The sequence below is a fragment of the Hakea prostrata genome, chromosome 3 (assembly GCF_041222555.1).
Source record: "Hakea prostrata isolate BN-2017 chromosome 3, UWA_Hpros_2, whole genome shotgun sequence".
NCBI lineage: Eukaryota > Viridiplantae > Streptophyta > Magnoliopsida > Proteales > Proteaceae > Hakea > Hakea prostrata.
The window spans coordinates 2,091,958-2,110,026 of record NC_142602.1 but is presented as its reverse complement, the minus strand read 5'-3'; the positions used below and the strand labels follow the sequence as shown (position 1 = coordinate 2,110,026).

The following is an 18,069-nucleotide window of genomic DNA, read 5'->3' as shown; positions in this document are numbered from 1 at the left end:
ATTTGTTCTAATAGAAAATCTAGAAGGGCGTTCACATATGTCTAAGTAAAAGATTTATAAAAAATAAATATTATTAATCGGACGAATTCGAAAGCATACTTCTTTCTAAAACGCATGAGTTGATGGCTCAAAACCCTAAACATAACGTTTTCAGGTTTCTTAACTGCCACGTGGTACTTATTGGAGGGTATTCGTCTTCGATTGATTGGTTCATTTGAATCGAACCCAGACTCCATGGGCCATAGGGGGATGGGTGTTTGAGGGTAGTATAAAAAGCTACGGAGAAGCAAATTTGTTCATTCTCTTCATTTTTACTTTTGGTAGAATCCGAATCATTCTCTCCATTCTACACATCAGCTTACGCGACCGACGCAGCTTCAGTGTCGCCCACTGAGATTGGTTTGTTCGCCTTAATCGAAGCTGTTAATTTCAAGTTCTGATCGATATGTTTTTCATGCGGTTATAGTTGCATACTTAAAACCTAGGTACAACGCCGGATCTCTTCGTTTTTCTGGTTTATCGCACCATTAAATTCAGCTTAATCCTTTTTCAGGAACATCATCATCTGTAATTTTGTTTTCTCACCGACGAAATCCGGTGTGGTTTGCTATTTTCCATGCTATGTCTCTCCTTCCTCATGCTTCTCACATTTTCAAGGATGTCTTTGATCTGGAAGCAAATGCTCCTTTTCGAGCTTCAGCTTTTACTGGAACGCTTTGTCTTGGATTTTATTATTTTTGCAGCGGTTGTACATAATGCTTTTGCGTCAATCGTAGATATGTATTTCCAAAACCTTCTCCCGTTTGTTCGCTTGGTTGTATGAGGTCAGTTGTCGTACCGCCTTCTTCTGCAAGCTACCTTCCCTTTCTCGTGAATCAATACAAGTTCAGCTTGTTTTAAGCATTTCTGATTGACAACTCCGTTTCAAATATATAAAGCTCGCCTCCCGATGACCTTTAATCGAATACTTCCTGTTTCTTCATTAATTTTCTGTAGTTTATTATTTCTGATTGATCCTTCTAAGGATGATAATATTGGATGGGAGTGGTGGTAAGTTGTATAGTACTTATACTCTTTTGCTTCATTGCAGGCTTGAGGTTTCTACTTTCATTTCCGCAGTTCATCTTCGAGATCCAGAAGAGTCTTCTTCCTACTCCTTAGAAGGCAGAAGCAGATCGATAGGGAAGTAGTTCAGCATTCATTAGGAAAAATCTTCACAAAACCTTCAACACTTTAGGGTTTGATATTGCAGGGTTTCTGGTATACTCATAATTAAATCGATCCACGGTTTTCTCATTTATACGGGAAAAGAGATCAGTGGTGACTAAATGAATTGCCGATGCAAATTGATGTGAGGATTGTGATTCGTTCAAGTAATTCATAGTGTGCATTTTTCTCTCAAACGAAACGATGAAGGAACTCTATCAGCGGAGAATCGCTATATTTGCATTTACAGTGTGTTTTTCAGTAGTTGGACTATATCTCAGCCTACTTACCGGTACGTACGTCGAGGTCTACTCATCAGTCTTCTTCAGTTCTTAAGATTTCAGACTCTCCACCTTCCCTCAGGCCATCTTTGTCGTGATTTATTATTTTATTCAGATATTATTCTCCCGGTAATCCTTTTGCTTTTTTCCTTATTCGGCGGCTTCGCTTTCTTCAACACGGCGATCGATAAACTGATTTCTTGCGGTTTTGGTTTTGTTTGTCTTGGAGGAAGGAACTCTAGGTTTAGGTCCAGGTTGTTACAGAAGAATGGAGATTGAAGTCATCGCTGTTTCTGTTTTGCCTGTGACTGTGCAGGTATGCAACATGTGCAGCAGCGTTCAGAGGATCGGAGTGCTGTGAGGATTAGCGAACAAAGTAATCGCATCGCTTCATCGCATCGCAAACTTCTCCAAACCGGTAAAGGACAAACTTCTTCCTTTCCTCGATGGGATTCATTCATACAACAGTAATAGCTACAAAGCTTCTGTTAATTTTCTTCTTCGTCGCCGTCTTGAAATGCAACAAAAAAAATAAATTCAGACGAAATCAGAAAAGGCACTTTCTGCAAACTGTATGATCGTGTCCAGCTTTACTTTCCTGAACACACTCGGCACATTGTAGACATAAACTGCTGATGCCCTGATGATGCCGATACGAAATCGTACGTTTGTCTCCTTTGGTTTCGTTAATGGAGTACGGATGGATGGTATCATGGTTCAATAATCTGAAACGTGGATTACAGTTATTAGGAAGATAGAGCCCTTTTCCGTCAGTGCGAGTTGAAATGCTGCTCTGCGAACACGTAGCCAGGGATTGTCGAAGCCTAGAAAGGGGACCACTCATGTCTTCATTCCTTTCAGTCCTTAGAATGTTTTCGTTTCACAGCGTTAAAACCTCTGGGACATGTTAGCCTGAACTGCCTTGGTCTCTGATCCTTCTTCCTTGTCTCGGGGTCCTCTCGTCATTTATTGCCATCGCCATTAAAGAGTCTGTGACTCTGATATGGTTGAATAATCGGTTCGTTGTCTCTCTCTCTTTTCAAGTATTTCCTTTTTCAATGCTATATTTTGCCCTTCACGTTATGTTGTCCCTTAAGGTTGTGAGTTATGACCTTCCCTTGTCAATGGTTCATCAAGCATTCACCTTAGCCTTGAAGACATTCCAACTAAATCTCTTTTGGTATTTCCTTGATTCTTTCGCCCTTACCAGTTCTATGTATCAGACTAGCACTGTCCTGTCCTGCACCGTGAAGCCACGAAATGCCCTAAAGTTAAAGAACCAAAAAGAGCTATGGTGGTAAGCTGGATTATAGCCTTGATAGGACGTCATTACCTGTTTTTTCGCCTTTTATTCTCCTTTCTCTCCTCCTTCGTATCCGTTTACTAAAAGCGATTTTTATCTGCAGAGTGCAGACTTGCTTTACTCACTGCTTTATTTTCCTGCCTTTCTAACTTTAGTTGTTAAGCAAAAAGAGGGGGGAATGAATAAATAACTCCAGAAAACAAAGGAAAAGATGAAAACAGGGCTTGAAAGAAAAATGTGAATTATCTGTAATTGATTTATTTAAAAGAATTTATCGTGGGTTCCATTGATGTTTGGTTTGATTGATGAACACAGCAGCGGCCGGGTCTGGAATGGTGGAGCCGAATAGAGTGTGGGGCGAGAAATGTTCGAGGTCGGACATAGTTGTGAACCAGGGAGCTACTTCTCCATTGCCAAATGGCATTCCGACATACACGGTGGAGATAGTGAACGCGTGCACGGTAACCGGTTGCGAAATCTCAGGCATTCACCTTAGTTGCGGCTGGTTCAGTTCAGCTCGCCTTATCAACCCAAAGCTCTTCAAACGCCTTCGCTATGATGACTGCGTCGTCAACGACGGGAAGCCCCTCCCAAGTGGCGCCACCCTCTCTTTCCAGTACGCTAACTCTTTCCCTTACCAACTTTCCGTCTCCTCCGTCATCTGCTGTTGAGTGTTGAATCTTTCTCATTGCAACGAACTTAAAAGAAAGAACATAAAATAAACAAGAAGTAACCGTTCCATATAAAGCAGAAGCAAAAGTCGTACCCATTTCGTCTTGGGCTCTTTCATCAGTGTTTTGCTTTTGCTTTGTATTTGCTTCGTTTGCCCCCTCAGATCATTTTCGTCTGATTCCCTTTTAGTTTGAAATCGGATATAACTTTAGAAGGGATTGCGTCATACCTACTTGTGTTTGTATAGGATTCAAAAGTTTTGTTATTACCGAGAGAGGGATTTTTGTAAGGAATAGAGATGATACAGGGAGACTTCTTCTTTTCCCCTATCTTTTTGTTCTTGTCTTGTACAAGACAACTGTGCTAGTTAGCATAGTAAATGACCCAACGCCATTGGTGCGGTGCTTTAATTTGCTTTGGAGGGAACGCTGTAATGCTGATTGCTGAGTAAGTGCACTGAGACTCTGAGAGGTATACAGAAACTTATATAGCTTAGAGGTTGGTGGATTATTCATTGTTGTACTGCTTCGTTCCTCCTGTATATCCTCCTTGCTTCAATTTTAATTTTACTTGGATACTCAAACGAGCAAGAGGTCCCCTGCCGCTTCAAAAAACGTCGTGGGGAATGCATCATTGACAGATGAATGATGTGATATTTCACGTTTCTATTATTACTTTTTTTGGTAAACACGTTTCCATTAGTACGAGTTTTTAGAAAGCAGAAACTTTTTGACTGATCACCCTCGTGCGTTTCCTCAGGCATTTCATTGAAAAGGAAACTTTATTCTTCCTTTCTTTCTTTACCCTTTGTTATGAATCTTTTCTGTTTTATTAATTTAATTGTATTTTCAGGGAATCTTCATCCTTTCTTTCTTTTCCCCTTTGCCACCACGAAATCTTTTCTGTTTTTCTGCACCATCAAGATGACATTAGATGAATGAACATCGCTATTGCCAGAATGAGATTTATGATGCATTTTAACTTTTGGAGAATATTATATGATGACCGATTCTATGAAACGTTAACTTTTAGCAGTTAATCTGTTTTTAAAATAAAAATTAAAAGCAAAAAATGAGTTAGTAGGTTTGTGATTTATCAATGAAATGTGAGGCTAGAAATATAATCCTATGGCTGATGATATAATAATTGAAGTTTATTTATAAATTACATTAGTTTTTCTTTTCAGTTTAATCACAATCCATTAATGTGACTTGTAAATAGATTTCACATATGTATTTATATATTCAGACACCTTTTGTATTTTTTTAGATGGTTCTTGACTCCCAAATTCCCATGAAGTGGCAAGTTTTCTCACTCCTTGTTAGCTGTGGCAATGGAAGCAAAAGCTTTTCGTGATGGGTTGCTTCCCACACAAAGTCATCCGCTTCAATTCCTTATTCGTGAGCTTTGAATGCATCCCCTAATTCCTTCTCATTGGTTCAGTTTGTGTTTATTATAAGTGATAAAAACCTTAGGCTACATTTGTTTGTTGGAATTGCCGATGCTAGTAATTGGAGATTATACAATACGAATTCAACTCAAATAAAAATAGCTAGGGGCAATGTGGGGTGGGAAAAAATGGGTGAAAATTCTTTGAAAAATCATATTTTTTCATTAAATCCTAAAAGTGTAGTTTGTTTAATTGCATGATGTGATAAAATTAGAGACAAACTTTCTTAAATTAAGAAAATTTGTCTGAGTAAAGTGGCAAACTAACTTTCTCATTCTATGCCTTTTCAAAACTCCACAAAATATGTGGGACTATGTGAAAAAAAATTTAAAAATTAAAAAGTGAGATCTATAATTAATATTTTTTTATAAAATACTTTCATTTTCTTTTATTTTCCCTCACTCCACTATATATGGAATACACATATTATTTTTTTCCACCCTTCCTTTGCCATCGGGCTGCCACAAACTCGCGTTTGATTTGGTGGTTAAAGCTACCTTTTTTTTTTTTTTTGGTATCTGAGGTTCATCCGGGCCAGCTTGCGCGCACCATAATTATATCCTCAGGGGATGCTTGTCGTCCGCAAAGGTCGAATCCATGACCTCTCCATTGAGAAGTATGGATCTTACCACTCTACCAACCCTGCATTAACAAAGCGGCCTTTTTTTTCATTTTCTATCCTTAGCTTAGTTCATTAAGAGGTTCTCTTTTCTAAATAAATTTGTTTCATTTACGACCAAAAAACAATTCTCAACTCTTGGATAGCATATGTAACTCATTTCTATAGCAATGATCTTATGATCCTCTTTAATCATATCACCGAAAAAAAAGAAAAGAAAATAAAAAAAAAATCCTCCATCCAAATGAAAGGCTGATGTGAGCCCCACTACTGTAGTCTTATGTCATTACTAACCCCTCCAGTGTAACTCAAAATGATCTTTCTCTAATGTTTTAAATCAAAATTAATGGTCAAATCAGTCAATTTAAATTTCGATCAAAGTTGGTGATAATTGATTTCTTTTAGAAGTTTATAATCTCAAAATTTATTTTTTTACAATGGATAATTTTTATTAGAGGGTAGAGACTATTGCATATATCACAGGAATGGTAAAACTATGATTTTTTAACCAAGAGGTATTTACAATTTTTTCATGATTAGAACTTCAATTTATATTAGAAAAATTAACGCATTAAAAAAGATCAACAATTCAAGTCCCTTTGAGATCATAAATAATAATAATAGTTTTAACAGTTGAAATCTCCTCAAGATCATAGATAATTGACAAACCTATAATCATGGAGATGAATGTAATTAAACCAGAAGAATCATGCGGGTGCATGACTGGGATGATGCAGATTCGCGTAGGCCAGCATCTCTTGTCATGACGCCCGCCGGAGTAGAAATTTACAACCCGACTTATTTAAAATTTTTTTTTGGGGTAGGTAAATTAGCTAACATTTTAGATGAGTTAGCTTAGCAGGTAATGGTATCTTATCTTCTCGGACCGAAGGGGACCGAGTAAAGCGAAGTTGAGGATACTGAGGAGGAAACGAATCAATGGCATCTACATCGTGGGTTGGTCTCTCATGGCGTTCCAATCTCTCACCCGGACACTCTTCGAGTCCATGCCGTTCCCGGCCTTCTCCGCGCCGCATCTCCTCCCAGATAAAAATGGCAGTCTCAGTCGAGAAAAAGAAGTTCACGCTTCAGAAATCCGAAGAAATATTTAATGCTGCCAAGGTACCAAAAGCCCTTCTTTTATATTCTTCGTTTTCTTTTTGGTTTTCATGCTAATTAGGTTTGCGTTTCGAGTTTTACTGTCCAAATGGGTCTTTTCTGTAATGATAATCCTGTAGTTCACTCTTGTTTTCCGAATAGCGTTATTAGATAATTCAATAAGGGAAAATATGTTACTGACCGAGCGTTGGCGTTTTTATCCAATTCTGAAACCTGTTTTATTATGGTAAGTTGAACTAGGATGATCTCGTTCATCCAGAAATTTTGTGCGATCATCAAATGATAAGTAAAAGTAGATTTTGTTATTATTATTTTTCTAATATCCAAAATCGGCATTGACCATATCTCAATTCATTTCATGTCTTCAATGGAAATCCCTTCTTATCATAGGCACTTGCTTTGTTGAGGGTGGCTTTTGGGGTGTGGGGTGGAGGGTGTTGAATATTTTAGTTCGTCTGGTTTTGGATATCCCTGCATACTGCTGAGAGCTTTGAAGTTTTGGTTTCTGAACTAGTTCCTGTAGCGAGAGGCAGATAAAAGTAACTGTTAAAAGATATACTTTTGTGCAACATTTTTTTCTTCTTTTTTTAACGTCCCTTGGAAATTCTGTGGGATCTCAATGGATGTATAGAATTTACCAGGGAAATTCTGTTGGTCCAACATACTATCAAAGGTGAATTTTGAGTTGTCGGATCCTGTTGATGGCAAAAGCGGATAATGATATCCGCAGAAGATTATATTGCTTAACACATGAATTTATTTATTTATTTATATTTTTGCCACAATCCATAGACTATTTTCCCATACTGTGAAGATTCAACCTAAAAAGATTCATATAAGCAGCGTCTGTGTGTTCCTTTGGTTTAGCCTTCTCCTTGCACTTTGAGTAGTTAGCTCCAAGCTAATATTGATTTTGTTGTACTGTATGTTATTGGAACAGTAACTTGTTATTAGAACTGAGATATTTAATGGCGGAACTTGTTTATAATCACAATCATATTCTGGGGTTCAGATTACCATTTATGACGGCATGTGAGTCCATATTAATTTTACTTTAATGGTTAATGTGAGTGATAAATCTCTGGGTTGCCTTTGGTATACTGAGCCCTGATGAGCTGCCAAAACGATGTTTTCCATATGGATGACTAAATATCTCTGTTTAATTTTTTATTTTGATGCTTCTGTGGGACTGGGACATATTATATAAATAGAACTGATTGGCATCTTAAATTTTTTTTGATGATTAGGAAACTAGGGTTCACAGAGCAGCTCTTATTTAGTTGGGGATATGGCTTAGTTAAGAATCTGCATAAGCAGTCAATGCAAAGTGTAGAATCAGACCAGAGGCATCTAGTTCAAAGGATTAGTGTGTTGTCCAAAACTGCACCCAAACAGAGGCTTGAACCCTAGAATGTGTCTTATGGAAAATAACCCAAGTACCAACTCTAACTACCTTGCTTGGGTGGTTGTGTGGTCAATTTATGAAGGATAAAGTAGGGAATAAATGAATTAGAGATGATTTGGGAGTAGCTCCAGTACATGATAAGCTGCAAGAAAGTCATTTGAGGTGGTATACCCATGTAAAATGGAGGACTTTATGTGCTCCAGTTGAAGGAATGGTTGGATTCAAATTGAAGGAGCTAAAAGATATAGGGCAGACCTGAATTGACTCTGAGATGATAAGGAAAGACATCTAGTTTAGGCCTTGAAAATTTAATGGAGCTTATTGAAGAGTAAGGATTAATGTAGCTGACCCCCTTGAGTTGCAATATGGCTGAGTTGAGATGAGTTGAGTATTTATCCAAATATTGATTAAAATTCCATCTGCCTTGACTGTGAACCCTGCTTGGATAGCTGACTGTTAACATATGGACCTTTGAACTAATGTAGTTTATCTGCCAAGGAGCTTCTCTTCTCTGGTTGTTGGTATGTCTTTGGTCATGGGCTTCATCCAGAAGCCCACGTAGACAAGCTAATTAGTTATTTGCGAATTTGGAGGAGATGCAATTCCTTTGAAAGTCTAGATACAGATACGTGCCAACATTGGTTTGGTCTTGCCTGAAAGCCTCAAAATTGGTGGGATCCAGTGAAGTCACAAAATTAATTTTTTATTCTTTCCCCAGTGAAAGTTCCATGTAATCCAGAGCCAGCTGTGTAGCATCTTAAATAATCTTGTACATAGATGCGGTCTTCACTCCTAGTTGCTTGTAACTCTGTCCTTGCTTCTTGCAGTGCTAGGCATACCTACAACAAAGTACTAGATAGTGGATTGTATCATCCTGCAAAGAAATAATGTTAGGTTCTGTATAGGTCGCGTAAGGAAGTGAAGTTTCCAATATTGTGAGGGGCATAGAACCAAAACCCTGCCTTACCCTGCCTTACCATTGCCTTCTCATTTAAGGAACTCTAGGTTCAGGAATAATGGTCTCTATTCAGAAGGTGCACTTTCATAATTCATTGAAACTGGTAGACTTGTTTTGGTCATATTCTCATATTGAATCTTAAAATGGATCCTTAAATTTTTGCCTGGTTTTTCTCAAGATTTGCCCCTAGCTTATAAAAGAAAAGTAGACAACTAGGATGAAAAGCTGAAATATAGAGGAGAGTAGGATTCTGCCATACTGGGAGAGTAGTGTTATTAGTTTGTCAAGCACACCTACAGCATAAAGGTCCGTTAGTTCATACCTTCTGTTGTTGATGTTTCTAACTCAATGGTTCCCCCCCCCTCCTTTATTGCTTTTCCCCCCTTTCTTTTGATCATGAACGTGAGAGGCAAATACTTAATTCAACTTGTGACAATCATGGCAATAGGAATTGATGCCTGGTGGAGTGAATTCCCCTGTCCGTGCCTTTAAATCAGTTGGTGGGCAACCAATCGTGATTGACGCTGTGAAAGGCTCGCACATGTGGGATGTTGATGGCAACGAATACATTGATTATGTTGGTTCATGGGGCCCTGCAATCATAGGTCATGCTGATGACAAGGTGATGTTCATTCTTCATGCTTTCTAACATAAACCTGGCATGTGTTTAAGCAACTATTCTGTATGTATTCAGCTGACTATTGGGATATTTATGCAGTAAGCATTTGCATAAGAATTCCATTTTTCTTCTTACATTGTTGAGAGTATTTCTGTTTATGGTTAGTTGCCTCAGACATCTTTTGAGATTTGGCTGGTGCTGCAATGAACTAAACATTTTTGACTGGTTTGACTTGTACATGTCTTCCATATCCTTATTTTGTCTCCATTTCTATATAAAGGAGAATGGCTCAAACCTATTTATTCATGGGAGTATCTGAATGATGCCTGTATAGGAGTACTTAGAACTTGACTCCTTTTAATTGTTTCTTGTCTTACTCCTGAAGTCTCTTCTTTGAAAAAAATTAGGGGTTATAGAAAGTGCTTTATAATGTGTATATGACATTAATTTGTACAGTCAAAGGGTGTCACTGTCATACAGATTTTGTTTACAAATTATTTGACACCTTGAGGGGTGTCAATAAGAAACTCCTTTAATTACTTTTTGCACTTCAAGGACGTTTGCCTTTCTCCCCTCAGCAATTTGAAAGAGTCAACCAAAATATGGTTTTCAATTTTTGCTCTTAAAAGAACACTTTCCATAGATAAATATATAAATTATAAAATAGTATATATTTATTCTTTGAAAATTTTTGGGGTCATTTTCTGTAATGGACTACACTAAAATAGCATGAAGGGAGTTTTCTGCCCCTCTAAACCCTTTCTTGCCTTTTAAAGAACAGGAAAAGGAAAAAAGGGGGGGGGGGGGGTGGGTTGGAAGGGAGAATACTTATTTTGATAAATTGCTTCATAAGATATTATTTTCGGCCATGTAAATTTAGCTACTTGATGAATACGGCTGTAGTCATTTCAGGTGCATGACATTTTTCTATTTAAGATCTTTATCTTTTTCTCCTTTTGAGGAATACATTTATAACTTTTGAAAATAGGAATACTGTGTTTTAATTAATGTTCAAAGCCAATTTACTGGGTTGCTGATGTCTCCAACCAACAATATATACTGCTTATGAGTCTAACATGTGGGTTCAGCAGACACTTTCATAACACCTTTTTTGACCCTTTCTAAGGGGAAAAACCTGTGCTTTTATTTTCAGGAGGGATTTTTAGATGAAAGTCATTCTTGACAAGCAGTTCTAACCTCCTTAGAAATTTGGTGCCCTAATTGAGGATTTCTGGTCCCCACTACTACCATAAGGACATAGCTCTGTTACTATGTTAGTAGACTCGATGCTAATTTCTTCTTCAGTGGCCACGTCTTTTTGTCAGCAAATAAATGTAACTGAAGTTTCATATCATCATCATCCAAAATGCAATAGCTGGCTTGAGGGGCCGATAATGAGTACCCTTCATGTAAAAAGAACCTTTTCAGGGTTATAATGATCACAATTTGATGTCGTTTAATTCCTAGTTTGCTTACCGAATTCCTTCTGGCTTCCAAGAGGATAAATTGGATGGTTAAGGTCGTCAAATTTAGCCCAGAAATTTTAGGATGCATCTAAGTATGGTTCAAAGCTACTTACTTTGCACCCACTCTCGTGATACCCTCTTGCTAGGAGATATTGTCTTTATCTGTGTTGCATTGTGAATTGGTCTTTGACCCTTTATGTGCAGGTTCTTGCAGCCCTAGCTGAGACAATGATGAAGGGTACAAGCTTCGGTGCACCATGCGTTCTAGAGAACATGCTGGCTGAGATGGTGATCTCAGCTGTTCCAAGTATTGAGATGGTCCGATTTGTGAACTCGGGTACAGAAGCCTGCATGGGTGTGCTCCGCCTGGCCCGTGCCTTCACTGGCCGTCAAAAGGTCATTAAGTTTGAGGGTTGTTACCATGGTCATGCTGACCCTTTCCTGGTCAAAGCTGGCAGTGGGGTTGCCACCCTTGGACTCCCAGACTCCCCCGGGGTCCCCAAAGCTGCCACAGTTGACACCCTTACATCCCCTTTTAATGACATCTCATCTGTGGAGAAGCTCTTTGAGACAGAAAAAGGAGCGATTGCTGCTATAATTCTTGAACCAGTTGTCGGAAATGCTGGCTTCATAGAACCCAAACCTGGCTTCCTAAATGCTCTTCGGCAAATTACAAAAGAAAATGGTGCTCTCCTCATCTTTGATGAGGTAATGACTGGATTCCGTTTGGCATATGGTGGGGCTCAGGAGTATTTTGGAATTACCCCTGATCTATCCACTCTTGGAAAGATCATTGGTGGTGGCCTCCCGGTTGGTGCTTACGGGGGTAGAAGAGAGATTATGGAGATGGTGGCACCAGCAGGACCCATGTATCAGGCTGGGACTTTGAGTGGGAACCCATTGGCAATGACTGCTGGCATCCAAACACTCAAGCGGTTGATGGAGCCTGGTAGTTATGAGTACTTGGATAAGATAACTGGAGAACTCACTAGGGGGATTTTAGATGCTGGAAAGAGGGCAGGGCACCAGCTATGTGGCAGTCATACTAGTGGGATGTTTGGTTTCTTCTTCACAGAAGGGCCTGTTTACAATTTTGAGGACGCTAAAAAGAGTGACACCATGAAGTTTGCCAGGTTTTATAGAGGAATGTTGGAGGAGGGCGTGTACTTTGCTCCCTCACAGTTTGAAGCTGGGTTCACAAGCTTGGCTCATACTAAGGAAGACATTAATAGGACAATAGAAGCAGCTGAGAAGGTCTTCCACCAGCTTTAGACGTTTGTATGTGTTATTTAGATTATCATTTGTTGAGTTGCCATTTGGTAATTGGCACGAGGTTGTTTTGTAGGTGTTCTAACAGTTAATTTTTTTTTGTACCGTGAGAAGATTCCCTGTAATTTTACCCCCAAAAAAATTCCCTGTAGATCCTTGCTGGTTTTGCAGCTAATTTCCATTTAAATGTTTCTATGAAAGACCGTAGGTAGAAGCCCTAACGATTCAAAACTTATTTATGTTCTCATCCCTGACTTCTTGCCCTGTAAGGTGCTTCACCCACCCTTGGGAGGGAGTTACCTTATCCCCTTTTTCAAACCATAGACTAGCTAACGTTGTTGAATGAACCCAAATCAACAATTAACTTCCACTCTTGAAAGCAGATTTGATGCTAACTCCAGCGTTGGGTGAGTTTAAACTAAGCTAAAACATAATATAGGACGACAATATGGCAGTTTTCCCTCCCATTGTATGTGATCTGCTAAATTCTCATAATATACTTTCTGAGACGAAAGATCTAGTGCCCTCCTGCAATATTAAGGAAGTAATTTCGGTTTTGGTGGTCCATTCCATCCTAGCTAGACAAGCAGCAATAGACCTGACCACACCAGGGCTGGGCTGGGAATGCATGTATATTTTAGTCAACTCTCGAAACAAGTTTACTTATAGTTTAACTGAATTACAATAACATAGTAGAAATTGGTTATCACAAAGCCACACATGAAGGCATTTGGATATTGCGACTTCAAATGTTAGAAGTCACAACTGAATTATCCACATACCAGGGTCCTATCATCACGTCAGCTACATCAAGAAATCGATTGCGACTTGGAAAAAGGCCATCCGGACATGAAGATCAGGGATATTTAAGTGGGGGTGAATATTTCATTTGGGAATTGCAGCTAACTCGGCCTCTGCAATTCATCACAATCAGATAACACTCAATGTCAACTGCACCTCCCTGTTCAAGAATCACTGAAATAAGAAAAGTAACATGGATGAGAACTCTCTGCATTTTTTCACAGCATAACAGCCTTTCTTCCTGCCGCCCCCCCCCCCTCCCCTCCCCTTCCCAAAAAAAAAAAGCAAAAATCCCGCCCCAAAAGAACCGGGGGAAAGACAGAGGGAAAAAAACTCTCGAAATACCAGGAACATGCTGACTTGATCCACCACATACTATCAACCCCAATGTTCACTAAGAAAGAGAACAGTAACCGATAGACATAAAAAACCACCGTGTATACAATCAACGTCATTCGAAAATCCTTCCAATGATTATGAAACACCCCAGTCTAGAAATTTTTCGAAGGACATCCTTCCAGCAATTCATGGCTCATGGAGTGGATACATTACCAGCATCTCAACTTTGCATCCACCAATCCCATTATTACCATTACAATATGGAGCAAGTGCAGACATTTTCTCTAGGCGAACCATCAACCTTCTTTTCTGTTCACAAAAGCCCAGAGTAATTGTCAGCAACCAGAATATCTGTACAATGAAATTTACAACTGAAACAAGTACAAAAGGTGTACAGCACAAGAGGCTCCCACCGATGCAGGGTCTGGGTACATTCATAATGTGTGAAGCATTACTCCTGCTTCCTCATAAAGGCTATCATGAGTCAAACCCATGACCACTTGGTCACAAAGGAACAAACTTACTGTTGCAACTAAGGCCCACACTCAACAGATGAACAAAATGCGTGTATTAGAACTATGTGCTCAGATAGCAATTTTTATGGACGGGCATGCCCACATGGAATCTGTAGGCAAATCTAATTCTGTCACATAGCCAGTGAGAAAGGACTCAAATTTTTACATGGGTAACGTAGCATAGACACGCTCCATTACATTTCAAGATTTAGTCCTAAAGGACTGTATTAAAACTTAAAAGGCATCGAAAAATTTAGGACTCGGAAGGAGGTAGTGCAGAGACTGAGAAGACCTGCTGAGGTGGGCTGTACTAAGAGAGAATTAGGAGAATAGGAAGGAGGAGGAGAAGGGAAAAATCACATTTAGAACTCATGCTGGATCTTCTCTACTAAAACTCTTTGTTAATCATGTTAAATGATATTGGGTAGAAGTAGGATTTTAACCTTTTACTTTTTTACTTCTAGTTACTTGAATGTCAAGCTAGGTGTCGCAGATTAGTTTTGACACTGATATATTTCCAGATTTCCTTCGTATCTAGTTTAGCAAAGTTAGATTTGGCCTGATATGTTTCAATTTATTGTCTGAATCTAATTCTGTGATAATATTTTCCATGCATGAGGGGGAGATTTGCAACCATTGCAGCTCTCCGTCCTTCCTTTTTTCTTCATCCTCCTCTCGTCTCTCCATTTCTTCTCTGTTTTCTGGTTTTAAACTGCTTTTGAAACAAATCAATTTCAAAATCTCAAAGGTGAGAGTGCCTCACATAATAAAATAGGCAATAAGCCTCGTCTCAGAAATAGAAACTAGATGAAATAGGAAACTGCCATCTTGAGCTATGTTAAGACACCAATATTGAGTGGTGTACATTGTAGGGGTAGAGTACATGGGATGGGATCTCATACTAGCATACGTGGAAAGTAGTTTCTTAGGATTGTGGAGGGGCTATACTAAGGGGAAGAGAGGGAATGTTAAGGGGGGATTCAATTAGTGTCTTGTGTAGGGCTTCCTTGCGGGAGGGAAGACCCTCAGTTGGGGTAGCTCAAAGGGTATATTCAGGTTTGGGAAGATCATTGTATTGGGGTCTTGCTTAATCAACTACAGTGGTTGAGTTTAATGTGTTAATCCCTTTACTTTTCCTCTTCATCATCAGCGTATGCCATTCAGTTGATGTGAGTACGAGTTAGAGCAAATCCATTTAGGGCTGAATTTAAGGGGTCCTATCAAGCTAATGCCGAGAAAAGGAAAAAACCAACAAGATAGTCCTATATTATCAACCCAAGCAATTACAATACTCTAAATAAAGAATACTAATATTTTTACTAAAAATAAATTTCAGTCTTTCCCAGACCAGAAAACTGGTTTAAGCCCAACCTTAGTCAGGGTTCCAGAGTGGATGATGTTGGTCCAGCAGGCCACGGCTACTGCATCAAGGTATAGAGACTATCAAAGGATGCACATAAATCGGAGGGGTTAGTGATCAAATCTGATATGACTCACCAATCCAGACGGCTACTGCATACCCAATGTTTGAATCACCACATAAGCATTCCGTTTAGCGAAAGTTGAAAAATTCTTCCATGTTTTCAAAAGAAGTGAGAAAAAAAATTCAAGGCTCCCAAAAGTTTCAATAGCTCATGTTACGCTGACCTTCTCCTACCCAAGATGGACACGAGTGGGGGAGTGAATCCAACAATGTTGATGTGGCAACAATAATAAACCCTGACAAGCATCCCAGTATGTGAATTATGCGGCAAAAATAGCAAGGATTTCAAGCAAACCAACATACAAACAACTTCAGACATTACGACAATTCATGGTACCATCATCAAAGCTGCCCAACAACAACAAAGCAGTTCAGTCTTATCCCAACTAAATGAGGTTGGCTACATTGATCCTTGCAAAGACTAAATTTTGTCAATAAGTAAACAAGGAAAGGAACAACCTTGTAAGAGAATATGAAAATCTGCCAAGGAAAAGGATTATTGAATCAAAACCTTTTGGAATAGATATAACTACCTGATTTTGTTTTTGCTAGAGATGGCATAACAACAACATGCATAGTGATGACTTCTCCTGGGAGATCACCAAATGGTGTCCTACACTGACCAACAGTCCTGTTATTTTCCAAGATTTTCCCAGCACTTATCAGTTTGACATCATTCACTTCTTTTGGAACCATTTTCTTATCTGCAATGGACAAGCACAATCAAGACAACACCAAATAGCAATAATAATGAACAAATGATGCACATAAAACACAATTGGGTTTATTTTAATGGAAACAAGATTTGGGTTGGGTAACGCATGCATTGGGCCTCCTAAATGCAGATAGAAGCTAGGCCTACGGAAGTAGTATGCAATACAGGTAGGGTCAACCTTGACTGGATCACTTACAGGCCACCCTAAGTATTAGAAGATTCAATTCACAAGCACGAATAGTAAAATGGTAAACATCTTGAGGTTTGCAACAATGTGAAGGAGAGGTAGAGTCGTAAATTATTAACTTCAGAACACAAGTAAATTCAACATGTGGGTTAGAACGGGTACTCTGGGCACTGAAAAACTTAAATGTGGTTTATTACTTGTCTTTGTAGGCACAGCTTATTCATTCCCACAGTTCAAAATTTTGGTAAGCTGTGACACTGTTGAGGGCTTTGTTCTTTGTATTTCGATCTATAGCAGCATCTTCATCAAAAGCAACCTATAAACATGCCAGCCTTCAGGTGCACAGACCACATTGTTTGACCTAATTTGCAGCAGAAAAATGCCGTCACTTTTTTGAAACCAAGTTATATTTAGCATCCTCAATCACCAATATACAGCTGATTACATAGTCTCTGTTTCTTGATAGCCAATATGAGCTACCAACCAATGAAAATTAGCGTAGTTGTTCTTTTGATGCAAGGAAATTGCAGCACTGTTGCACATATCAAAATTAATTTCAAGCTCCATGACTACATTTTGATCCAGCAACATAATTATGATGACATAAGAAAACATAATGAATAAATATTAACATTTCTCAGCCAGTTAGACTAAGATGAGTTAAGCTTCAGTGACAACAATCTCCACCTATGACCTCCAATTTTTTCTCCATGCTCATCTTGAGTGGAGCACTAGCAGCCTAACGACAACATGCCTGGTAGAGATGTGCCGAGCGTAATTAAATTGAGTCAGGGAATAGAATACAAAAGTTCCCAATAAAAGTCTACTCTGCGTGACAAAAAGAAGTCAACCTGACTGCAGAGAATAAATGCAATTTAGAATCCCAAGTCCATCACAGGCTATGTAAAGCGTGAAATAAGCAGAGAAAAATATAAAATCATGTCACAAGCACGACGAGGATCATATGTCAACAGAAAGCAACTGCTAACCTTTCGGCCACTCGGTGACGATTCTTTCTTTGAGCATGGCAACAGTCGAGGCTGATGAATACTGGATAGGTCCAATGTCTGTCCCATCGTACAGCCGGAACTTAAGCTCAACAAGGTCTTCTTCTGGCATTAGAACTCCACCAATCAAGATACAAAGTCACCAACTAATTGTTGTCAGTTCCTCCTACTCGATGAATCAACATACCATCCAGATCAAGCACACCTGAATCCGTATACCGTAAGCAAGTGAATTAGGGTTTCAAGATTTCAACCACCAGAAACGCAGAAAACCAGAAAGAACACTAACCTTCAGAAGCAGATGAACAGAGCTGCTCCCGACTAACGATTCACCAATTGTTATAGGTTGCGAACAGAAGTCCATAGAAGAAATTTGGATATTGAAGTCAAATAATCATGAAATAATAAGGCTTTGAAATCCTAGAGTGGATTGAAGTGGCCATTTTAGCTGTTTTCTGGTCTTCTGAACGGATACCCTTGCTCCCTTTTTTTCACAACTTTCTGGAGTGAGGAAGATCAAAGAACGCGGTCCGGTTTAACAGAACACAAGAAAAGAATAAAATGCCTCTGGGAGTTCAAAGCTTTAAACCCGGTCTATGTGGACTGGAAGTTTTCCACTGGCTTAAGAAAGTAATTGCTCACATGCTGAAGAATA

The 18,069-nt window shown here is 39.0% G+C and overlaps 3 protein-coding genes across 3 annotated transcripts; 2 read left to right on the top strand and 1 right to left on the bottom strand.

Annotated features, from left to right (window-relative positions):
• Nucleotides 1-1,309: 1,309 nt before the first annotated feature.
• Nucleotides 1,310-3,545, top strand: LOC149019926 (protein TAPETUM DETERMINANT 1-like). Its single transcript, XM_089146848.1, has 3 exons — nt 1,310-1,498; nt 1,804-1,905; nt 3,106-3,545. Exons 1-3 carry the CDS (start codon nt 1,411-1,413, stop codon nt 3,459-3,461), a joined length of 546 nt encoding a protein of 181 aa, XP_089002974.1. The 5' UTR covers nt 1,310-1,410; the 3' UTR covers nt 3,462-3,545.
• A 2,825-nt stretch (nt 3,546-6,370) lies between these two features.
• LOC149019925 (glutamate-1-semialdehyde 2,1-aminomutase, chloroplastic-like) lies at nt 6,371-12,518 on the top strand. Its single transcript, XM_089147926.1, has 3 exons — nt 6,371-6,653; nt 9,462-9,635; nt 11,303-12,518. Exons 1-3 carry the CDS (start codon nt 6,471-6,473, stop codon nt 12,368-12,370), a joined length of 1,425 nt encoding a protein of 474 aa, XP_089004052.1. The 5' UTR covers nt 6,371-6,470; the 3' UTR covers nt 12,371-12,518.
• A 966-nt stretch (nt 12,519-13,484) lies between these two features.
• Nucleotides 13,485-18,053, bottom strand: LOC149019924 (membrane-anchored ubiquitin-fold protein 3-like). The gene is made up of 4 exons (XM_089147925.1): nt 17,704-18,053; nt 17,397-17,619; nt 16,039-16,209; nt 13,485-13,816 (listed from the first exon to the last, which is right to left on the bottom strand). Exons 2-4 carry the CDS (start codon nt 17,524-17,526, stop codon nt 13,761-13,763), a joined length of 357 nt encoding a protein of 118 aa, XP_089004051.1. The 5' UTR covers nt 17,527-17,619; nt 17,704-18,053; the 3' UTR covers nt 13,485-13,760.
• Between the last annotated feature and the right edge of the window lie 16 nt (nt 18,054-18,069).

What these genes read in the sequence shown, in the direction of transcription:
- LOC149019926 (XM_089146848.1), top strand. Translation starts at nt 1,411, where the DNA reads ATGAAGGAACTCTATCAGCGGAGAATCGCTATATTTGCATTTACAGTG. An exon ending in ATATCTCAGCCTACTTACCG is followed by an intron (nt 1,499 to 1,803) that starts GTACGTACGTCG and finishes GTGACTGTGCAG; the next exon opens with GTATGCAACATGTGCAGCAG. An exon ending in TCGCAAACTTCTCCAAACCG is followed by an intron (nt 1,906 to 3,105) that starts GTAAAGGACAAA and finishes TGATGAACACAG; the next exon opens with CAGCGGCCGGGTCTGGAATG.
- LOC149019925 (XM_089147926.1), top strand. Translation starts at nt 6,471, where the DNA reads ATGGCATCTACATCGTGGGTTGGTCTCTCATGGCGTTCCAATCTCTCA. An exon ending in AAATATTTAATGCTGCCAAG is followed by an intron (nt 6,654 to 9,461) that starts GTACCAAAAGCC and finishes TCATGGCAATAG; the next exon opens with GAATTGATGCCTGGTGGAGT. An exon ending in TAGGTCATGCTGATGACAAG is followed by an intron (nt 9,636 to 11,302) that starts GTGATGTTCATT and finishes CTTTATGTGCAG; the next exon opens with GTTCTTGCAGCCCTAGCTGA.
- LOC149019924 (XM_089147925.1), bottom strand. Translation starts at nt 17,526, where the DNA reads ATGCCAGAAGAAGACCTTGTTGAGCTTAAGTTCCGGCTGTACGATGGG. An exon ending in CGTCACCGAGTGGCCGAAAG is followed by an intron (nt 16,210 to 17,396) that starts GTTAGCAGTTGC and finishes TGTCCATTGCAG; the next exon opens with ATAAGAAAATGGTTCCAAAA. An exon ending in TCTAGCAAAAACAAAATCAG is followed by an intron (nt 13,817 to 16,038) that starts GTAGTTATATCT and finishes TTTTGTGAACAG; the next exon opens with AAAAGAAGGTTGATGGTTCG.